Source organism: Cyrtonyx montezumae, unplaced genomic scaffold, assembly GCF_038088225.1.
Source record: "Cyrtonyx montezumae isolate F1298 unplaced genomic scaffold, pur_monq_1.0 scaffold_44, whole genome shotgun sequence".
NCBI classification, from domain to species: Eukaryota; Metazoa; Chordata; class Aves; order Galliformes; family Odontophoridae; genus Cyrtonyx; species Cyrtonyx montezumae.
Window position 1 is genome coordinate 901319 of NW_027072050.1, and position 22045 is coordinate 923363.

A 22045-nucleotide genomic window follows, 5' to 3' on the forward strand; every position below is an offset into this window, starting at 1 on the left:
GGCACAAAACTTCTATCTGGGAAGTTTACCCAAAAGTTTCTGGGGCTTAACAAAAATGAATTTATATTTTTCTCTGAAATGCTGCATTAGTGGCATGGTAATTGAGCAACACTTAGTTCCTTTTCCCCTTGAGAACCCTTCTTGTCTTCTTTCTAGCCCCAATATCTACGGCTCAAATGGAAGAAGAAAGACTATGGAATGTGGAAAAAAGGGTCTGACTGAAGGGGAGGAATATAGGAGCACTGTCAGGGCATGCAGGGATGGCACTAGGAGAGCCAAGGCCCACTTGGAATTACATCTGGTGAGAATGGTTGAGGCAAAGGAAGGCTTTTGTAAGTACATCTATAGCAAAAGAAAGACTGGGGCGAATGTGTGCCTGTCACCAAATGAGGTGTGTGCCCTGGTAGTGGAGGACGCCGAGGAGGTGGAGCTGTTGAACACCTCTGCTTCAGTCTTTATTGCTGAGGGTCATCCAGACCCTGGAGATAAGGGAGAGAGTGTGGGGAATTGAAGACTTCCCTGTGGTTGAGGAGGATCTGATCAGAGATCATCTAGGCAAACTCAATGCACAAAAATCCATGTGCCCTGATGGGATGCACCCATGTGTGCCGAGGGAGCTGACAGAAGGTACTGCCAAACCACTCTATCAAACATCATGGAGAACAGGAGAGGTGCCTGAGGACTGGAGGACAGCCAATGCCTCTCCAGCCTCTAGATCTGGGAAACTCCAGGCCAGCCAGCCTCACTGCCGCCCCAGGAAGGCGATGGAGCAGTAACTAACTTTTGGATGCCATCTTCAAAAACACAGAAGAGAAGAAAGTTAACAGGAGCAGTCAATGTGGATTCACCAAGGGGGAACCACACTTGATGAAGCTGATAGCTTTCTGTGATGTTGTGACCAGACGGGTAGACAAGGGGAGAGCAGTGGGTGCTGTGCACCATGACTTCAGCAAGGCTTTGGAAACTTTCCCTCCACATCCTTGTAACGAAGCTTGGGAAGAGTGGGATAGATGAGCAGACAGTGAGGTGGTGAGAACTGGGCAGAGCTCAGAGGGCTGTGATCAGCAGCACAGTCTGACAGTCCTCTTGGAGGCTGTAACCAGCGGTGCCCCCCAGAGGTCCGTGCTGGGCCAGGTCTTGTTCAGTGCCTTCATCGGTGACCCTGGATGAAGGGACAGAGCACACCCTCAGCAAGTTTGCTGATGGTACAAAGCTGGGAGGAGTGGCTGACACTGCAGAAGGCCGTGCTGCCATTCAGCGAGAGCTGGGCAGGATGGAGAGAGGAAGAGAGGAACCTTAGGAAGTTCACAAGAGCAAGTGCAGAGTCTGGCACTGGGCAGGAATAATGCATACATCAGTGCAGACTGGGGGCTGCCCTGCTGGGAGGGAGCGATGCCGAGAAATCCGACAAAGTAACCTGACACAGCAGTGAAATATGCCAACCCTTTATTGCAGCGCTGGGTGCGTGGGGATCTCTCCACCAAACATGCACACCAAAGAGAGAAACGAATACATATTTTTAAAGCTATAGCACATGCATATTCATCACATTCCAAACTCTGGTTATTGAGGGGATTAAACCTAAGGGTCAGTTTTGCTGTAAATGTTCAAGCCCTGAAGGGGGAGAGCTCCTCGCCGTTCCTGGAGAGAGACATTGTTTGGTTATCTTGCTGGGACAACAGGATGCCCGTCCTGCTTTCTTATCGACAAGTTTAGCTGCCTCCTCGTTCTTGGATTAGTTTGATTTACGCCCACCCCCATTTCTAAGTTTTGCTCTCAGCCTGTGTAACACATCTGGCCCAACAGATAAATCAGCAGGGAGCCGCACCTTTGTCGCCACGTACAGGTATAATCGTCCTTCGCTATGATCAGCTTCTCCAAGCCGTACCCCAAGAAAGACTCCTTGCCCCTATTTCTGCTTATCCTTACAACCTCAAACAGAGACGCTGAGGCGCCGCGACAGCCATCTAGATGATCTGCAGTCGCCTTTACTATAGAGAAGCTGTTCTCCTGATTCAGGAGCTCTGCGAAACACCCGGGTGCTCCGCTGGCCGACGGCTCAGCCTCCAGCTCCGCACGCTCTCCCCCAGCACCGGGCGGCGCCGGGACTCGAACCCGCGGCCCCACGCGCGCGATTCCCGCAGACGTGCGCCGCCCCACGCTCCCCGCGCCGCGGCCTCACCCAGCGCCTGCGCGGCGCGAACCGGAAGCGCCGCAGCGGTCCCGCGGGCGGCATGGCGGCCGCGCGCTGCTTGCGGCTGTGCGTGCGCTGGCGGCCGGCCCTGCTGGGCCCCGCGCGGCGCCGTCTCCCGGCGGCCGCCTCCTCCGTGAGCCCCGCGGCCCCGCCGGGCCCCGCGCCGCCGCCCCGCGCCGCCCTCAGCACCGCCCCGCGGTGGCGGCAGTGGAGCCCCGGCGGTTTGGCGGGGGGCGACGGGCTGGAGGGCGGCGGGGGAGAGGAGGGCGGCGGCGGCGGAGGGGCGGACCCCGGCGGGAGCGCTCCGGTGATGACGGCGCTGACGCCGCTGATGGTGCCCGAGCATTTCCCCAACGTGCCGCTCATCGCCGTGACGCGCAACCCCGTGTTCCCGCGCTTCATCAAGATCATCGAGGTGGGCGGGGGGGGGGATCGGTGCTCGGCCGTCACTCGGAGCCGCGGGGCGGTGCGGGTCGGAGGGATCTCCGGTTCCCGCGTGCTGACTCGGGCTGCAGTGCCACACGATGCTTTTCCGTCTGAGGACGTGGATTGTTTGAAAGGATTTCCTAGGAAGGCGCTCGCTCCGCCGGCTTTTCTGGCAGAAGCTCCTCCAGGTTGGCTGCGCGTCACGGAGTCCTTAGGGTTGGAAGGGACCTTGAGAGGCCGTGGAGCCCCGCGTGCCTGCGGGGCACACCGCAGCTAGAGCGGGCTGCCGGGGGCTGATGCAGCGTCGCTTTGAAAGCCTCCAGGGACATCCACCGCATCGCTGTGCCGCTGTCTGCACTCACTTCCTACCCAGAACCAGAGCCACGATACAGGCAGCAGCAGCAGCAAGCCCTGGCTGTCAGCTCTGCTTCTCTGGGCCCTTACAGGCGAATGGAGAGGCGGAGTGAGGCTTAGAAATGTGGGATGCAGAAGTTGTGTATTGGGATCTTTAGGCGTGCAGTCCTGCAACATTTCTGTATGGAAATGATTGACATCAGTGCACTGTGATCTCAGCCTCAGCACTGCTGTCTGCTCTCCACTCCCTGCACTGGGATGGGGGAGGGGGCTGGAAGTCAAAGTGCGAGAACTCATGGCTTGAGATAAAGAGCTGAACGTGTATAGCCAGAGCTGTGTGCACAAGCAAAGCACAACAGGGAATTCATCCAGCACTTCAGGACAGCAGGGCTCACCTCATGACAAACTGAATGTCCCCAGGTTCTGCAGTTCACTGTGACATCAGGTGGTATGGGATATCCCCTTGGCCGGCGTGGGTCAGCTGTCCTGTTGCTGTCCTCCCCAGCCCCACACTGAAAACATCCCCAGCTCGTTGCAGCACTGCTCAGCAACACTGGTGTGTTAACACCACTACTTCAAAAACTCAAAACACAGTGACTTCTTAAATACTCACATTGGTGTTTTCTGATGTTCTTCCATTTCTTTGTTGCTGTCCTCTAATGTAAAGACTAGAACAAGGGTTAGACTTCATAATTCAATCAGAGGGTTCCACCATATGTGGTTCAGTTGTGCTGAGGGTGCAAAGCTGAAGGAGAACCTACTCCTGACCTCATGTTTGTTGTCCTAGGTGAAAAATAAGAAGCTAGTTGAGCTGCTGAGGAGGAAAGTTCGTCTTGCCCAGCCCTATGCTGGTGTTTTCCTTAAAAAGGATGATAAGTAAGTTGTTTCTCTTCATCTTCTCAGCAATAAAATATTTTCACAGCTGTGCTCTGAGATTCTTTGCCTGGGATAGGATTCCAGTAATTATATTATGCTTAGATCTCCTCTTAGCACAGCAGTTTCCACTGCCACCAGCAGCATTGCAGGGCTGTGAGTGTTGCTGGGGTTGCTGCTGTGTGGAGGGGCTGAGCACGCAGGTAGCTGAATGATGTGCAGAGGGGCTGCCTCACCACGAGGACAGTGTGAAATCTTTGCTCCTGAATGCAGTTTAAAGTTGTGCAACCAATGATTGTTTTTTTTTTCCCTTTAACATTCACCTGCTTCCTCAAGTTTCTAAACACCTGCTTTAATTTTTTTTTCCTCTATAGCAACGAGTCGGATGTGGTGGAGGATCTGAATGAAATCTACCAGATGGGAACGTTTGTGCAGATCCATGAGATGCAGGACCTGGGGGACAAACTGCGCATGATAGTCATGGGGCACCGAAGGTAGTGAGCTGGAGGGTGGGATGCACTGGAAGTGCTCGAGATGCACACATCTCTGTCTCATTTTCACCACGTGTGTGCTGTTTCATGACAAGCTTTTGTCACCGCAGTGTGCTCTGGTGCTGCTGACTCTGTGTGATGTTACAGGTGAGGCAGTTCTGCCCCAAAAAAGAGGAGCTGGCACATAGCATTCTCCCATGAGCCATAATGTGCTGCAGGCATTTGTTGTTCTGAGGTTCATCAGTTTCTTTGGCACATACAGCAAGAAAAAAGGAAGAAAGAAAGAAAGAAAAAAAATCAGGTGGTTCAGAACTGTAATAGTGATTTATCTGCCAAGCTTGTCTGGAAGTGGATTGAATAAATGGGATTACTTCTGGGGCTGTAGGTTTAGCTATTTGTGCTAAGTGTTTTGAGCTGAGCATAGAACTGCAGCTCTGCCAGCCTCGAATAGCTAATTTCAGGCTGTGTGTTGCTTTGAAGGTTTGTTTTTTTCCTCCCTTCTGCTTTGCTGCACTGGTTCTCTTTTTTTTTCTGAACAGCAGAGAATAGGCAGTGCTTCTCAGAGCTGAGTTCATCATATCCTTTCCACATGGAGCCCCAGATCTTGTTTGATTTGATTCTGGAGGTGTTATTTTTTGCTTATTTGGAACAGACCTATTTCCATAACTTGGAAGGTGTGGGGAATTGCTCTTTGTCTGATGGAGGTTTCCACCACCAACCATCCTGCCCTCCGTGCATTAAGACCAACATCATGCACGTGGTCTTAGAGCCCATGACAGGGAGCCTGCAGCAGCACAGGTCCCTTGTATTCTGTGTTCAGGATGCACAGCTTTGGCAGAGAGCAGAGGGCTTTACGGTTGCTGAGTGGTTGTCCAGTGCTCATGTCTAGTGAGAAACCTCTTAAGCCAGGGAGGGGGGTGAGATACTGATCCCAATCTGGAGAACTATGGGTCGCACTCTGTTCTTAAGATGTCTGATGTGAGGCTGTTGGTATAAGAGGCAAAATTCAAGGAAGTTTAAAAATACAAACAGGGAAATGGATTTTGTTTGGGAGGTGGTAATGCCACGATTCTAGCCCTTCCTTTTTAGGGATTGATAGTTAGCTGATTGCTGTAGAATGCACTGCTGGTTTGATCTCTTCCAGCATCATGATCTAGGAAACAGAATTGACAGTAGAATTTCAAATGTCTTTGTACAGAAGGACTTCATGATACATGTAGTGTTTAGAATCAGGGGGGATACTGCAGCAGGTGTGGTTTAAAGCAAAGGATTGATTGTTAAGATTCAGAAGAGTGAAGAAGTGAAACAGGATGTTCAGAATGAAGGTGAAAGAGTGAACCAGAGTTTTGGGAGTTTTCGGGAGGGTGGGAATCCCTTCCATATCATTGGTTCCTGCAGAGAAGCCAGCTGTCAGAGCAGCCACGCTGACAGTGATACCTCATTCATTGTCCTGTGTATGTGCTGCAGCATTTCACTGCGTAGTTGGTCTGTGATCCTGAGCTCTGTTTGTATGTATTTGTTAACCAAATTATTTAGTTGGGGGTTCATTAATTATTTTAATCCTTAGAAGTCTGGCTTTGCAGTTCCTCAGCTGGTCTGAGCAGGTGGAGCTGGTGGTGAAGGTTTCTGTGCTCCTGCTCACCCTGTGCTTGTGCTGACCTATAGAAGGGCATGACAGAGGGGAAAAGGTGTTTACCACCTTCATCCAAATGTGGAATTGCACTGTGGGGATTCTTGAAAGCCTTCAGTATTACAGATCAATGCTTTTTTCTCGTGCTCCAGTCATTTAGCAGAGCAGGTTCTAACAGAATGTAGTTACCTCTGATTATCAGGACTATGCAACAGATCAGTGTTGTTTAGAGTGAGCAGTTGCCTTTAAGCTACAATCTGAAAAGGAGATCCCTCTTCCCTTCCTTCTTTCTTGCAAGGAAGTGTCCCTCTACCTTCAGACAGTCTTCCTGTGTCTTTTCCAGCTCCTTTTGCCTTTGTCCAAGGAACCTTGTTAAACCAAACCTGCCGGGCAATTCCGTGGTTGGTTAATTTTTCTATATTGCTGCTTGTTATAAATTTAGTGAAGAAAGACCTACTGATATCTACCACTGAAGTGTTATGATTTTGCTAAATCACACCTTATTTTAACAGAGTGAACCAAAAAGTAAATCTTATTAAAATGTGTATCATCAATTAGTCATCACTGTCAAATGTTGGCATTTGAGCTCTCAAAATGAAGGACTCCTGCCTTTCCAGGTCTTATGTGACATAAGGGCAGAGAAGAATTGTGTCTGTTTTTTCTTTGGCTTTCAGAATCCGTATAAACCGACAGCTGGAGGTGGAGCCTGAGGAGCCTGAGAAGCAGAAGGTTAGGAGGAAACAGAAGCGCCCTAAGAAAGAGGCTGATGAGGAACCTGGAGCAAAGGAGCAAGTCGAGGTGGTGCTGGATCCTGTAGCTGCTTCCTCACAAGAGGTTCTCATGGTAGAAGTAGAGAACGTGGTTCATGAAGATTTTCAGATCACAGAAGAGGTTAAAGTGAGTGGATTGAGCATACCAGCCTTGACCTGTCCTGTGGAGTTGCATCTTTGTTGCTTGCTGGGGAGCTCTAAAACGAGGCTCAAATTTCAGGCTTTGGAAAGCAGTTCCTTCTTCTCACAGGGAATTTTATGAAAACAGTTCTTACAAGGGCTCAATTCCTTAGAACCAGTCACTTCCAAAAATTGCCAGCTGAAGAGTTTGAGCTGTGTGTAAGTCCATGTGATAACCTGTGTCAGACTGAGTTTTGCCCCAGGGTGATCTACGTGGTCGGCCTGACTGCATCTTCTGTCCCAGCACAAGATAAGTTCTGTGCTTGCAGAAGTCCTGCCCCTCCTGCCCTGCCTCGTCTCCCAGGTGGAGTCACTGCCACAACACAAGCACCATTTCAGCACAGCACTGGAGATGAGTGGCTGGGGCTAGATTTCTGGGCTCCCATAGTGGGGAAGTTGGGGAATACTGTTTTCATACTGAGACCTCATCTTCCAGTCTTTTTTCATTACATCTTTCTTGTGCTTATAGGCTCTTACTGCAGAAATTGTTAAAACAATCCGGGACATCATTGCCTTGAACCCTCTGTACAGGTCTGTATGTCTGTGTGCTCCAGGGTTGGAGTACCCTCTGGTTTCCTGTTCCCTTCACCTTTTGCTGTAACAGAGATGAGACACTCACTGAATTGCTGGCCAGAATTTGATTTGGGAATTAGCATCCACTGTTGGAATGTTTTGAAGACCTTATGCAAAACTTAAATATCAGATAGGACATGGGACTTGGGATGGTGGAGCTCGCTGCAGTAGGTGTCGCAGTCTTAGGCATTTGTTATGGACGTGAGGCTCAGCATAGTGGGACACAAATTGTATGGAGCTGTTAACATTTCATATAATTGGTTGTATTTATCATTGATCATTTCTTTTACTGGGGGATATGTGTATCTGTCACTCAGCACAGCTACTTTTGAAAGCTATTTTGCTACGAAGCTGAGTTGCATTTCATTTCTTCACCATCACCACAAGCAAATAACTCAACAAGGTTACTCCCTGAAGAATGCAAGGATTTACTGAACGTTTTGGGTTTTATCACCATTTTTTTCCAGAGAGTCTGTACTTCAGATGATGCAGGCTGGACAGCGTGTGGTAGATAACCCCATCTATCTGAGTGACATGGGGGCAGCTCTGACAGGGGCAGAGTCACACGAACTTCAAGACATCTTGGAAGAAACCAGTGTAAGATGAAGCTTTCAACTAATGCTGTACTAGCTGTTCTTCATTAGCAAAAGTGTGCCTTTCATTTGTCATAATTTCTCTAGCAGCCCCAGTACAGAGTAGGCTCCCATGCTAACTTTGGTGATAGGTTAATATCAGCCCATAGATTCCTGCTGAAGGATACAGTGAGTAATGAATAATCTGCTTTCAGGGGAAGTCTGGATGCTCTGTGTCTGTGTGGCAGTTGTCTCACACTGTGCCTGCATGTTGCTGAATTGCTCAGTGGGTCTTTCCACGCCTATGAGTGCTGGAGCACAGGGAGTTAAATGAGTGCAGTGTTTCACAACTCGTTTTGCATCTGTCATTTCCAGATTCCCAAACGTCTTTACAAAGCCCTTTCCCTTTTAAAGAAGGAATATGAGCTGAGCAAACTGCAGCAACGTCTTGGAAGGGAGGTAAGTCTTTTAAGTAATGTATATCTTAGATACATTTATATTATGTCCACCTTGTGGACTTAGTAGTGCAGTACTTAGCTCTGCCAGCAAAGAATTGTAAAACAAGGGTACACACTCTAAAAGAATGACATTAATGCACATACTCTTTTTCCAGTAGAAACTTAATTTTTCTTGCATGTTTGGAAAAGTAATACAGAATTTGCTGTTGAATCTGCTTCCTCCTGGGAACTCTGCAAGCAAATGAAGGAGCAAGAGATGATTTAGAAGAGACAAAAGGGATATTTTGAGAGCAAACTGTGCTTATCAACTTTATTTCTTTCTTTTTGAGAAGGCCTAGAGGACAAAGGGAGAACAATAAGTACTGTTACAGTGACTTTAGCAAGGCCTTTGTCATCTTTAGCTTTCTTTTGGACAAACTAGGGGATGTGGCTGGGAAGATGAAACTTTGAGTTTGGTGTGGATGCTGTGAGAATAACTGGAGCACAGTGAGACTTAGAAATGGTACAGCTGGCTGCTTGTTGCATTAGAGCATGCTGCACATGAAGATCTTTGTTGTGTTTTCAGCTGCTGAAAAGCTCATAACTTAGAAGTGTTGGAAGGCATTTGGTGTTTGTTGTGTGGTGCCAGGAGCAGGACAGTCACAATACTTGTTGCTGTGTTTAGGTTGAGGAGAAGATCAAGCAGACACATCGCAAGTATCTTCTCCAGGAGCAACTGAAGATCATTAAAAAAGAGCTAGGTCTGGAAAAAGAGGACAAGGATGCTATAGAAGAAAAATTCCGTGAGCGACTGAAGGAGCTGGTAGTGCCAAAGCATGTGATGGATGTGATTGATGAAGAGCTGAACAAACTGAGCTTGCTGGATAATCACTCCTCAGAATTCAAGTGAGTGCGTGATCCTGTCAGGATTAGTTAGGAGAGTGAGAGAAATCAGCCCAGTTCTGTTAAGCCCTTACCCAAAAAGCTTATTTTTCTTTCTTGTTTTCCCTGGATAAATCATGCTCCTCCTTTGCAGCCTAAAGTGCATAGGAGAACAGTGCCATTCCTTCCTCATGAAAAGTGCAGCGATTCCTTCAGCCCTTAAGTGTAGCTCTTGTCTCTTCTCCTTGGGTGTTTTCTTGAGGTGCAAGAGAAGAGAAGCAAGACCCAGCTCCCTGAGTCAGCCCCTGAAGTGCTGGGGCAGGGGTGGAGCTGCAAAAGGAGTGGCTTTATTTTTTGTCACAGAATCTATGGAATGGATTGTCAGAAACTGAAATTGCTTTGAACATTCATGTCTGTGGAGGTGGCATCTGCTATTGCACTGGGCAGTCAGCGTGGTCATCAGTTCAAGTTTGCAAAAGAAATATTTGGGAGGAAAACACCAAAGCTGCTATTACTTTTTCAAGTCTTAATTCCAGCATTGCTGTGCACCCTGTGGATAACAAGCAGCTCTTGCTTCCAAGCCCTTTTTTGCTTCACTACAAATAGGATTTTCATGCAGTATTTACTGTGACTGTGGTCCTGGTTATAAAATGGAGATGTGGGGTTGTTGTGGCAGGCTGCCACCCTTTGTCTCCTGAATAATGAGAGTAAACTGCTGAGGGAGCTCAACAGAAGAGAACCACCACCCAGACCAAGGTTCTCGTTCACAGATTTTGGTGCTCTGAGGCAGAAGTTTGGATTTTCTGGGAAAGGGGCGAGGGATTGAAGACCACAGTTGAAGGCCAGCAATGCCTGCCCAGATCATGGGAATATTTTCATCGTTATGAGCCTGATTCATCCTCCACTTCTTTGGGGTTGAGTTTATTTTGGAAGGCAGTGGAGGAAGGTGTGGGTTTGTTGCGAAATGATTTTCATTTGTGTGCTTTTGTCAGTGTTACACGGAACTACTTGGACTGGCTGACATCCATCCCGTGGGGTAAATGCAGTGAGGAGAACCTGGAGCTGACCAGAGCACGAGCAGTTCTGGAGGAGGATCACTATGGAATGGATGATGTCAAAAAGAGAATTCTGGTAAGGTGGGAATAGGCAGAGGGCACAGCTTCAAACTCAGCCCGACTTCAGGCAGTTTGGTTACGTTTCAGTTTGTGAATTAATTTTCACAAATTGCATAAGGTTGCATCATGCAGGCCTGGGGCTTTGATTACTAATAGAATTAATTCCATGCAGTGGAAGAGTCCTGCCAGTAACCTCAGCATCTTCCCTTGCCCTCCCCAACTCTTCTGGGGACCTATTTAGTGTAGGATGCTCATTCTGGAAGCACTGCTTGACCCGATAACAGATATGTTCTGGTGTTGCTGCAGTTGCCCTGTTCATTTTTGGTGCTTCCTTTGCTGTGCAGGAATTCATAGCAGTCAGCCAGCTGCGTGGATCTACCCAGGGGAAGATCTTGTGCTTTTATGGCCCCCCTGGGGTTGGCAAAACCAGCATTGCCCGCTCCATTGCCAGAGCCCTGAACAGAGAGTACTTCCGCTTCAGCGTCGGAGGGATGACTGACGTAGCAGAAATCAAGGGACACAGGTCAGTGTGCTTTGATTTGTATTCATGAGAGCATAATTCAATTTTAACAGCGTGCGTGGTTTAATTCTCTGTTCTGCCAGCTCCTGCTGAAAGGCTTTGGATGTAGGAAGAGGATTAAAGCAAAGGGAAGGGTTTGTTGTAATCGTGTCTGTGCCTCAAAGTGCAGTTGGTTCTTGTGTATTCTTACAAGGAAGGCTTTGGAAAGCTGTGTGAGCTTCTTAAAGGTGTCAGACTTAGACGCCAAAGTCATGTTTGTCTGTAATGCTGGCACTTGAGGATAGTAACAGCTTGAACAAGGTGATTCCTGTGTGTTCAGGTGTAATTGAGACCAGGTTTCTGAAGGATCAGGAGGGAGGTGCTGGTGAGGAAACCTTAGGAACAAGAAAATAAGTTCTAGTGTTTCTTGAACCAAAACCAGCATGTTGCTATTTGACCCCCTCTGTTCTCAGCCTCAATTGTTTGCTTCTCTTTGCCCTAAAAGAGGATAAAACTAAAGCTGAAAACTGCAAATTCAGGAGTATTCTGCCAAAATTCAAGGCTGCTTTCTGCTAGAAACAGAGTAGATGGTTCTCAGTGCTTCGTGTGGCACTTCGTGTGCTTTTGAAGGAGAAACTTCTTTCCCAGCAGGGTATACCTGTTCCATCACCTGCATGTTTTGTTGTGTGATGTGTGCCATACCTCATAGTTCCTCCCTAAATGCGGTCTCTGGTAAAACAGGAGGACCTACGTTGGGGCAATGCCAGGAAAAATCATCCAGTGCCTGAAGAAGACCAAAACAGAGAATCCACTGATACTGATTGATGAGGTGATGTCTCTGCTCTTTTCGTTTTTGCTGTTAAAAATCTGTGTCGCCTTTATTGGCCCCTACAGCTGGAAGGTGCAGCAGTAATGGTCCCAGAAGTCCCACATTTTTGTGGGGTGTTAAGTTGTGGTGGTCTGTAACGTTCTTTGGGTAACAGTGATACCTCAGACCCTTGTTTTCCTGTAACAGACCTCAGCTTTGACATTTCAGTCATTCCTGTCTCTTTCCATTGCAACTATTAGGTTCACGAGGATCTGTCAGAGAATTCAGTAGCTCTCATGTTCCCCACCTTGGTGTGCATACACCACTGTGCCCAAAACCACTATTGTCCATGTGATATTAGAAGGTGCCACTCTCTCAGCAAGTCTGAAACAGTACTGTAAGAAATAAGATGCTTACTGCCAATTTCAGGTGTGACTTGAGAATACGTAAGAGCCAGGTCTTCCAGCCAAGCTAGTAAGGCCAGGATGTAACAGCAGGGGTTTAGGACAGACCAAAGATCTCTGTGTTTTCACTGTGTGCCACCAACAGCAGATGGCCTGGGAATGGTGTAGAGGATAAAGAAGCAGTTGTCTGCCCACTGTTGAGTCCCTGTGCCTTGTCAGTGGGTGAACGGGGGGAACCTGCAGCAAACTGAAGAGTGGTGGTGGCTGTTTGTTCATAAACACGTGAAGGTTTTGAGATGGAGCCCTTAAAAAATCCTTGCACGAGAACCCACTGTGATGGGAAACTTCTTATGGTGTTTAAATCTTGTCTCCTGTAGGTGGATAAGATAGGAAGAGGATATCAGGGGGATCCATCCTCAGCCCTGTTAGAGCTGTTGGATCCAGAACAGAACTCCAACTTCTTGGATCATTACCTTGATGTCCCCGTGGACTTATCGAAGGTATTTCCTCTCTTCTGCAGGGTTGTGGAGCTGGAGGGTATGAGTGAGTATCAGTGCATAAACCTGCACATGGCAGCAAGAAAAGTCAGGAGTTTGTTTTGCATCATGACAGGCAGAGTTGCTGTGGTTTCTGCTGTTTGGCTTTTGTATTTGGTTGCCTTTACACAGAATCCACAGCTTTATCTGCAATAAAATTGTCTTACTCCAACCCTTCAGGTCTTGCTCCAGCCCAGCAGCCAGGGAAGCACAGCAGTAATGGAGTAGTGCTTGGAGTAAAAGCAGCAGGTTCATGAAAGTGCCTCACAGGATCTTGTTGTGCTTCCAGGTGCTTTTTATTTGTACTGCCAATGTAACAGAAACCATTCCAGAGCCATTGAGGGACAGAATGGAAGTCATCAATGTGTCAGGATACGTAGCAGAAGAGAAACTTGCAATTGCAGAGGTAAGAGGAACTGCTTCAGCCGTGTGCTGGTTACACCTGATAAAATGGTTTTGGCAATTTCAAGCTTACATATTTACATCCAACCATATCAACAAACATGAGGCATGTGGTATGTTGGACAGAGTTCCCCTAATTTGAATAATAAATTAAAAATAGATCCAGCATTCTATAGTAGACAGGCAGTGAACTCCAGAAAATGGCAACGAGCTCGTGGCAGAACGAAGGTAGGCAGATTGGAGTCATTATGCTTTTCTCCACAGTCACTAACAGAAGAAGGTGTGGGTGTTCTCTTTCAGAGGTACTTGGTCCCTCAAGCACGAGTTCTGTGTGGTCTGGATGAAAACAAAGCCAAAATCACATCAGATGTGTTGACTGTTCTCATCAAGCAGTACTGCAGAGAGAGTGGGGTGAGGAATCTACAGAAACAAGTAGAGAAGGTGAGGGAGAACTGCGTAACTGTGACCTCTTTGCTTCAGCATTGTCAGCTCTTTCTGCAGAAACCAATTCCTGTCTCACCCAGGTATTGAGAAAATCAGCCTATAAAATAGTGAGTGGAGAAGCAGAGATGGTCCACGTGACACCTGAAAACCTGCAGGACTTTGTAGGAAAGCCCATCTTCACTGTGGATCGAATGTATGAAACCACTCCTCCAGGAGTGGTGATGGGTCTGGCTTGGACAGCTATGGGTAAGAGCTGTGCAGGCACACAGTGTGCAGTTTTACACAGTGGCTTCTGGGTTAATGTGTGTTTCCAGGAGAAATTGTTAATCTTTTACACTGGGGTGAGGCTGCAGATCAGTGCTGGCTGGAAAGCTCAAATGTGTCTCCATCTTCATGTCACTTTCAGCTCAGTGTAGTCGTCAAACTGAGTTTCTCTAACCGAGTCCAGTGAAGCTCATCTGTTGGCATTAGCAGTGCTGACTTCTATGGCTTCCACTTTCCTAAACAAAAGAGCCTTTTTTAATTAGCCTAGGGTGATTTTGGCTTCTCTTTGTGTGCTGTATCCCATGTGAACCACATCTGTAATGAATGACAGTGATAAAAAGCACAAGCTATGCTATAAGAGCAAAGGCAAAACTTTGCCTCCTTAAGAAAGGAGGTGCTGTTGTGATGTGCAGCATGCCTCAGCTGTGCTGGGTCTCTTCCAGTGATGTATCACCATGGATTTGGCTTTCAGTATCAAGGATAGATATTCCAGCACTCTCTTGGAGTAGGTTAAGTTAGTAATTAGAGTTCATTGGATTACTCTCATGATTATTTGGGGACGTATGTGCACCACTGAGTGAAAATAGAGCCCGTGTTTAAGGATGAGACATCCAGATGTTGCCCTTGTGTACTCTGTCTCTGAGTGGAATTGAAATCCTGGAAGTGTTTAGAAAGGAAATAATGGTACAGTAGAGGTAAATAGATGTGTGGCACTGGGAAGCAGAGCTGGACTCCTCTTACTTTGTAGCCAAGGAATGCCTGAAGTCGTTGAAAGATTCTTTCCACTAAATATGGGTTGTGTCTGTGAGTTGTGATTGTGAAGTCTGAAGGAGCAGTGAAGAGAGACTGTCAGTGCAGTAATGTTGAGAATTTGAGCTAAGCTTTCTGAAGGGATTTGGAGAGCAGGCTTCAATCACTCTTTCCCCAGCAGTGTCTCATTAGAAAGCCCTGACTTCAAATTTATCACATAGTTTCTGCTTCACCAAATCCGTCTGCTTTGATTTCCCTTTAACATTTCTCAGGATGTCATTTTTCTTTTCTTTCTCAGGAGGTTCCACTCTGTTCGTTGAAACATCCCTGAAGAGGCCCAAAGACAAGGAGAGCAAGGATGGGTCCCTGGAAGTGACAGGGCAACTGGGGGATGTGATGAAGGAGAGTGCCAAAATAGCTTACACGTTTGCAAGAGCCTTTCTGATGCAGAAGGAGCCCAACAATGACTTTCTCATGTCGTCCCATATCCACCTGCACGTGCCAGAGGTAATGAGGAATTCAGAGTCATGCTTTAACATAGTCCATGTTTTCCTTTTGCTTCTTCCAGTGCAGTAGGAACTTGGTTGTTACTGGAGTGTTGGCTTCCTGGAGGATCAGAAAGCAGTGGATGTTTTCTCTGCCTCTTGCTCCTCTCAAGTTCTGGTTTCTTTCATCTCAGAGATCTGTTTGTCCTCAGATCCATGCAGACTGTCACTAGTTGAGGCCTGGGTTTTGTTGGGTTCCTAAACTGAGCAGTGTTTTCTGCCTTGAATGATTTTCGGTATCGCTCTCCACTATTTTGTGATTCTTGATGCTGTCTGCCCTTGAAATACCAACCTCTGCTGCTTGTTCCTGTGGTTGGCTTAGGCCACCAAAAATTGAGATATCCATGCTCATTTTTGCTTGAATTTGTTATTCAAAATCCTGAGCTCGATGAATGAATATCACAGTGGCATCAGGCCTGAAACCAAACTGTAGACTCAGTTGGTTCATTACTGTGAATAAGATGAGGAGTGGAGTGGCATGATGTTACTGGCTGCACCAGTTCAAATAGCTCTTTCCCCAGAACCTTTGTGCAGTTACATATGAGAGGTGCTGTGTTAAAACAGCAATGGACAGAGGTTTTGTCTGGGTTTGCTCATCTGCAGATGGGTTAAAGGGGTTAAAGTACTTTTTTTTTTGACAGGGAGCAACACCAAAGGATGGACCAAGCGCAGGATGTACCATAGTAACAGCTTTGCTGTCATTGGCCATGAATTGCCCGGTGAGGCAGAACGTGGCCATGACTGGAGAGGTGTCCTTAACTGGGAAAATTCTTCCTGTGGGTGGAATCAAGGAGAAGACGATTGCGGTGAGAGCTCATTCTGTGCACTGTGGGGCAGAGCCCCACATTTGTCTCTGTGCCTGGGGCAGCCAGGCAGGCTGCTCTGATAGCAGAAGGGAGAGGCAGTAATGCAGTGTGGAGAAGCCTGCTGGGTGGGTGTGGGCATCTTCCTGGTGTCTCCAGGTGTGAGGAAGGAGTTTGGAGCCAAGGCTACGTGCCAGGATGACCCCATTGATGAGAGTAAATTAACAGACTTAAGGGATAATCTGCCCCTTACAGCTGCTGTCTCTGTGGCAGACTATGATGTATAATCTATGCTGGGATAAAGTGCCTTTTCAAGAGAGCATCCAGTATAGATCTGAAGGTATTATAAGATCATCCTTAACGTTAACATTCCAATTCCTGGTTATGATTTGAATTTGCCTGGCTTAAAATTTCACAGCTATCCCAATGTTTTTCTGTTTTAGATGGAGAGGACTTAAAACTTTGAGTTTTCAGTGTGTTTCTGCACTGAGCTTTGTCTGTTATGAAGTACACATTGGCACAGCTGTCCTTGGTGTGCTGTCACTGACCAGGCTCCTGCATCAGCCATCTGTGCAGCCAGTGCAGAGTGTGTGTGGGGCTGGGGAGAGCCTGGAAAAGAGTAAAGCCAGACAGAGCTCCTAAACAAACGTGCCTGTTCTTACTTTCCAAAACAGGAGTCTCTGTTCAGTGGATTGCTGGATTTCTAGGGCTAAACACAATGTAACTTTCTCCCCATAGGCGAAGAGGGCGGGTGTTACCTGTATCATTTTGCCGTCAGAGAATAAGAAGGATTATTACGACCTTGCTGGATTCATTACAGAAGGACTGGAAGTGCATTTTGTTGAGCACTACAAGGAGGTGTTCGATATAGCGTTCTCAAATCGGGACTCGGCTGCAGGATGATGCCCACACACCTGGGGCCTGGAAGACACTTTGTCCCTCAGTGCTCTCCCACTGCCCACGCGGGGGCTGATCCTGACGTGGACATGGAGCTATTGCTGCTGCGCAGCTGCTGACGTGAGTGGGGGCTTTGGTTGGATGATGCATTTCTTTCTCCCTCTTTAATATTGAATTAGGATCCAACTTAAGTACTTCCAATAAAATTAATCGTGAAATTTTACCTAAGGAATGTGCATGTTATCGGCCACCAGCAGCAGAGCTGGTTCAGTCTCTTACACTCCAAGATTTTTCAGTTATTTCACTGTAAACCAAGAATCTGCTTCAAGGAACACGGACACAAATGGAGCACTGTACTGATGGATGAGTTCCCAGGAAGCTCTCTCTGCCTTCATGGGGAATGCTGGAATTCTTCTAGGACACTGAAGCACAGCAAGCACATCCCAGTGCAGGGTGGACGTGGATCTCCTCTTCCAGTATAAATCACAACTCCCAGCTTAGAGGGACGAAAGAGCAGCCAGCTCAGTGCCAGGAGTGAGTGCTGCGCCCTGCTACTGACTTTGAAGCAGCTGCCCTATGTTCCCTGACTGAGAAAAGGGATGAAATGTGTTAGTGTGACTTGTGGTACATCAATAAAGACAGACTTGGGTTAGAGAATTTGAGTACTTCATCTTAGGGCAAGCACTAGAGAAAGTGACTTTGAATAGGACTTATTTAATAGACAAAGAGTAGTTGCATGGAGCACTTGAAATGTATTCCTTCTGCTGGAAGAAGTGCACTTGGGCCATCTCTCAGCTACGTAAGCCCAAGTGAATAACGAATTTTCCTGCTGAAATTCAAGCGGCTTTTAGTGACTGCATTTCTCTCCTGATTTGTAAAGATGCTGTTGAGTATTTAGAGACTGTGTCTTGGGATGGACAATTTAGAGCTGGAAGAGCATTCCTCCTTAAGAATGTATCAGTGGGATGTGACCAGGAGCAGCTCCAAGCTGAAGTGAGAGGTGAGGACGGCCCATAACACAGCTGCTCCCCCTGGTCAGCTCGCTGCTGTCCTGAGATGTTTGCAGGTGCCCATGAAGTCCCTGGGGGACAGATGCATGCCGTTATGGACCTTGCAGCTCCCAGGACTGGCAAAGCACAGCACTCCAACCCCTGCCCCTTCTGGTTTGGGTTCTGGTATTTATTGCCTTACCTCCAGCTGTGGGAGTGCTGTGATTTGCTAGAAAATAGCCGCTGTATTTTGTAAACTTCTGTGTACATCTCCAAACCAGGGTGAGGGAGCAGCACTGTCTCCCAGATGATTTGAGTGCAAGCATGAAGATAAAGCAGATTCCTTTGTCTTTGCCACAGGTGTTGGAGTGGCAGAAGGAGGCAGCAGCTGCCCACCACCTGTGGCAGCCATCCCCTCTCTCACTGGTACAGATGAACTTGCTTGTTCTGCCCTCTGGAGCGTTCTCCTTCTCTAGCACCTGTTCTGAGGCAGAATTATTGATAGAGAAGCCCTCCTACTAGCACCAGGCACAAGGAAGGAATGTTAAAAGGAGCAGAAACTCCACTGTAAAAATGGGCACAAGGGAATACAACAGCGATACAAATTCCAGGTTACCACATCTCAGGGACTGTCAGCACAACCCCTCAGCATCCCCAGGAGCTGCCCCTGCCCGACAGACCGAGGCACTACGCTGCTCTTGTGAGAAAGGGCTTTATTGAGCTCCAGGCAGTACAACTCAATCCTTCTTTGCAGCAGCTTTCCTCATGGCTGCCAGCACGTTGCTGAGTTCTTCCCGCTTTCGCTTCGCCCGAATGTGAGTGCCAACCTGCAGGGAGCAGAGCAGCACAGTCAGCATCAGCACAGAGCACAGAAAACAGCAGGTTGGCTTCAGGCAGTCACTGAAGGAGCCTGAGAAGCACATGAGACAGTGCCATTTTAGCAAACACAGATTTGAACCCCAGCAACCTCAGCTGGCCAGCCAGGAATTACTCCACGTGACACTTCAGTGGTACTTCCACCCTAGATGTTTGGGGGACAAGGCAGGGAATGCTCCCAGCCATCAGGGCTGCCTCCAATAACTCATCCAGGTCGGCTGGCTTACAGCCCAGCCTCTGCCAGTATCGCTCTCCTCTTCCCAGCACCAATTCACAAGTAATTCAGAAAGAGCAATGGAAGTCTGCATTCCCATAGCTCTGGACCTCCTTAAAGTATCTCTCCCCAAATTTGCTAAGTCCACCTCCCTCACTCCCACCCTCCCTCAGACAAGACACTGACTGCCCTAGCAAATGGAAAGACAATAGCAATAGAGCAGAGCTTCTCTAGGAAAGGCCACAGAACTGGCAGCTCATCAGAAGTTTCTGACGGCCTTTTAAAGCATCACACTGACGCACCCGTTTCTTTATGAACTTCAGCGCACGTTTATCTTTGGAAACCTTCAGCAGCTCCATGGCACGTCTTTCATAGGGTGCAAAGCCACACACCTCCCTGATCATGTCTCGCACAAACTTGGTGTGCTTGGTCAGGCGCTGTCAGAAAGGAAAACAACATTTACAATCAACATGAGCACAAAACGGCCAGGTGCCAAAGCCATCCCCTGCCGAGGACCCCACATCCCTGCCACGCGCCGAGCAGGGCTCTGAGCTAATGGGCTATGGGGATATTCAAAGACCTGGCTGTGCCACACGGTGTGGGGAGCTGCTCAGCAGGGGGGTGGACTCGATGCTCCCTCCCCTGTGATATGTGAATCCAAAGCCACACATGCAGCTTAGGAAAATACACAGAGGGACGATGTCTTACTGTGTGTCTGCAATTAAGGAATTAAAAATAGAATTATGCACTGAAGTGGAAGGGCACAACTTGTCTTCATGAACCAAAGAGCTGCAGCAAACCCTGGGCTAAAGACCCCAGAGCAGCTGTGCTACTCAGAGAGGACAGCAGGTAGGGGCCGGGCAGCACTGTGCTCCTGGTGAGATGCACTGCTCCACACTGAAACAGCACCCGTTGTTTTGGATGTTTGCAGGCACCACCATTTGTGGCAAAAAATGGCCCTAAAAAATCAAGGGGTGCACGGCTGCACATCTCAAACACATTTCTTTTGTGAACAGGCAGCAGAAGCTGCAAACAGCATTTCTCACATTAGCACAGGCACTCACTGAGCCCCTCTAAATCCCATTAGTGCTCGTGAACGTGGAAAGCACCTGCTGTCATTACCAAAAGCTGCAGCCCAGGAATGCCATCCAAAGCCACTCAGCCCATTTTCTATTTCACTGCCCGTGCTTAAGCCGTACCTTACACGTATCCATTTCATCCTCCCACTACAGGGTTCCCCACTGCCTGTTCTGCTGCCAGCTCTCACTGCACTCGTACCCCCACGCATTTAATCCCTGCCGTACCCTACACAGCCCTCCACGCCTACCGGCACCCCCGTGCCGCTCAGACACTCCATCGCTGCGTCTTCCACCGCGTTTCCTACCGCTCCCAAGCGTCGCAGTTCCCGGGGCCCTCACTCAGCACCGAACCCCGCCGACCTCCCGGTCACCCTGCCCCTGCCCCGACCCCACACTCACCCCGCGGCGGCGGCAGTGCCTGGGCTTGGACACGTTCTTCGTCACCTTGTAGCCCTTGTTGAGGCCGACGGCCATAGGGTAGCGGATCGCCATGTCTGCGGGAGAGAGAGATCAGAGCGGCGGCCCGGCCCGGCCCCGCTGCGGGCCCCGATCCGCCTCGCTGAAGGTCCCGGCCCGACCCCCACGGGCGCGGATCGCGGCCCCGGCCCTCACCGCACTCAGATGGGCGCGGATCGCGGACGCCCAAACCCACCCGCAGCTGCACCGCAGGCGCCGCACCGGAAGGAAGGAACGCGCGGCGCGCGGGGACAGCGGAACTTCCGGCCCGCGCGCAGGGGGCGCTCTATCCCTCGGCGGGACCATAGAGGCGGTCCGGGCGGTGGCGGAGTGGCGGCGCTGTGCGGCGCTGGGGCTGCGGGCGGTGGCGCTGCTCAGTGTCAGCCCGGAGCTGCGGGCGGGCGGTGCCGGAGGGGTTGAGGAGCTGTGCTGGGCCACGGGGCTTCAGGGCTCGCTGCTGCCTCAGACCTGGCTCACTGTCCCTGCAACCCCCAGGTCCCTTTCTGCAGGCTGCTCGACCACTTCTCATCCCTGTACCCGAGTCGTGCATCCAGACACCAACCATCTCCAGACCAAACCTCTCCTTACAGATACAACACTGAATCCTGTAGGGAGGGGTGTGATCTAAGAGGCTTAGAGAACACTGCTGATCTCATTAAATTGCTTTCTAAATGTCTAAAAAATAAAAGCATAGGAACTAAAGAGAGGTCACACATCTCCAGTTTATGCCATCAGCAAAATGTACATCGTGTCTTTGGTTGGACCTCCAGAGCAGGCTCTGGGAGACTGCTGGCATTGCAGAGCATTGCCTGGGTACACAGCTACTCCCTTGCAGAAGCTGTGCTATGGAAATCACAGAGCATTTGCAAGAAATGGCATCAAACTGGGGAGAGATTGCTGTTCTCCTTGGTGGCCGTTGCTTGGGTAAGTGATTTGCATCTCAAATGGAGAACCAGAGGGACACCAAGGAGGCCAGAAGGGAACTATTCAGAAGGCCACACTGGGAAGGGGAAGCAAGGGCCAAGTGAGGAGGGATCTGCTCTCGGTACAGCTGTATTTGCTTCTTGACTCAAAACACCCATGGCTTTGTGCAGGACCAGCCACAAGTGCTGGTCAGCAGCACCAGCTCTGGCCAGCCAGGCCTTGGGCACTGCACACTGCTGCCACAGAAGCTGTGGAGTCCTGCTCCTCTTCTCCTGATCCCCCAGGACAGCATCACAGATCACCTTGTGATGATGCTGTACTGTTAATGCTGGAGGAATATTGGAATACTGTACTGGAACTGAAGACACAAAACATTTCTGATGAAGAGGAAACCAAATATGTCCCTCACATTTCTTCTGAGGAGAGCACTGACAGAGCAATACCTTCTCCACGCTCAGTTTTCCTCAGAAGCTCTGGGCAGTTTTTGAAAGTGATGAGTTTAAGAGCATTTGGTGGGGTCTCAGCAGAAACTGTTTTGTCATCAATGGAGAAATGTTTGAGGTAGAGGTACTGGGAAGGAGAGGGTCTCTGAGCATTTTTGACACAGAAGGCATGAAAAGCTTCATTCATCAACTGGAACACCATGGGTTCACCGAAC

General features: G+C 48.8%; 2 protein-coding genes across 2 annotated transcripts; one reads left to right on the forward strand and one right to left on the reverse strand.

Moving 5' to 3' along the window:
* The first annotated feature begins 2412 nt into the window (after positions 1-2412).
* LONP1 (lon peptidase 1, mitochondrial) lies at positions 2413-17569 on the forward strand. The gene is made up of 18 exons (XM_065747411.1): positions 2413-2609; positions 3762-3850; positions 4222-4341; positions 6643-6865; positions 7388-7449; positions 7959-8088; positions 8439-8522; positions 9186-9406; positions 10375-10513; positions 10842-11020; positions 11738-11825; positions 12586-12708; positions 13034-13150; positions 13447-13587; positions 13671-13836; positions 14903-15111; positions 15791-15955; positions 16691-17569. Exons 1-18 carry the CDS (start codon positions 2505-2507, stop codon positions 16853-16855), a joined length of 2526 nt encoding a protein of 841 aa, XP_065603483.1. The 5' UTR covers positions 2413-2504; the 3' UTR covers positions 16856-17569.
* Positions 17570-18536: 967 nt separating this feature from the next.
* RPL36 (ribosomal protein L36) lies at positions 18537-20649 on the reverse strand. The gene is made up of 4 exons (XM_065747420.1): positions 20620-20649; positions 20407-20501; positions 19231-19365; positions 18537-18665 (listed from the first exon to the last, which is right to left on the reverse strand). Exons 2-4 carry the CDS (start codon positions 20497-20499, stop codon positions 18576-18578), a joined length of 318 nt encoding a protein of 105 aa, XP_065603492.1. The 5' UTR covers positions 20500-20501; positions 20620-20649; the 3' UTR covers positions 18537-18575.
* Between the last annotated feature and the right edge of the window lie 1396 nt (positions 20650-22045).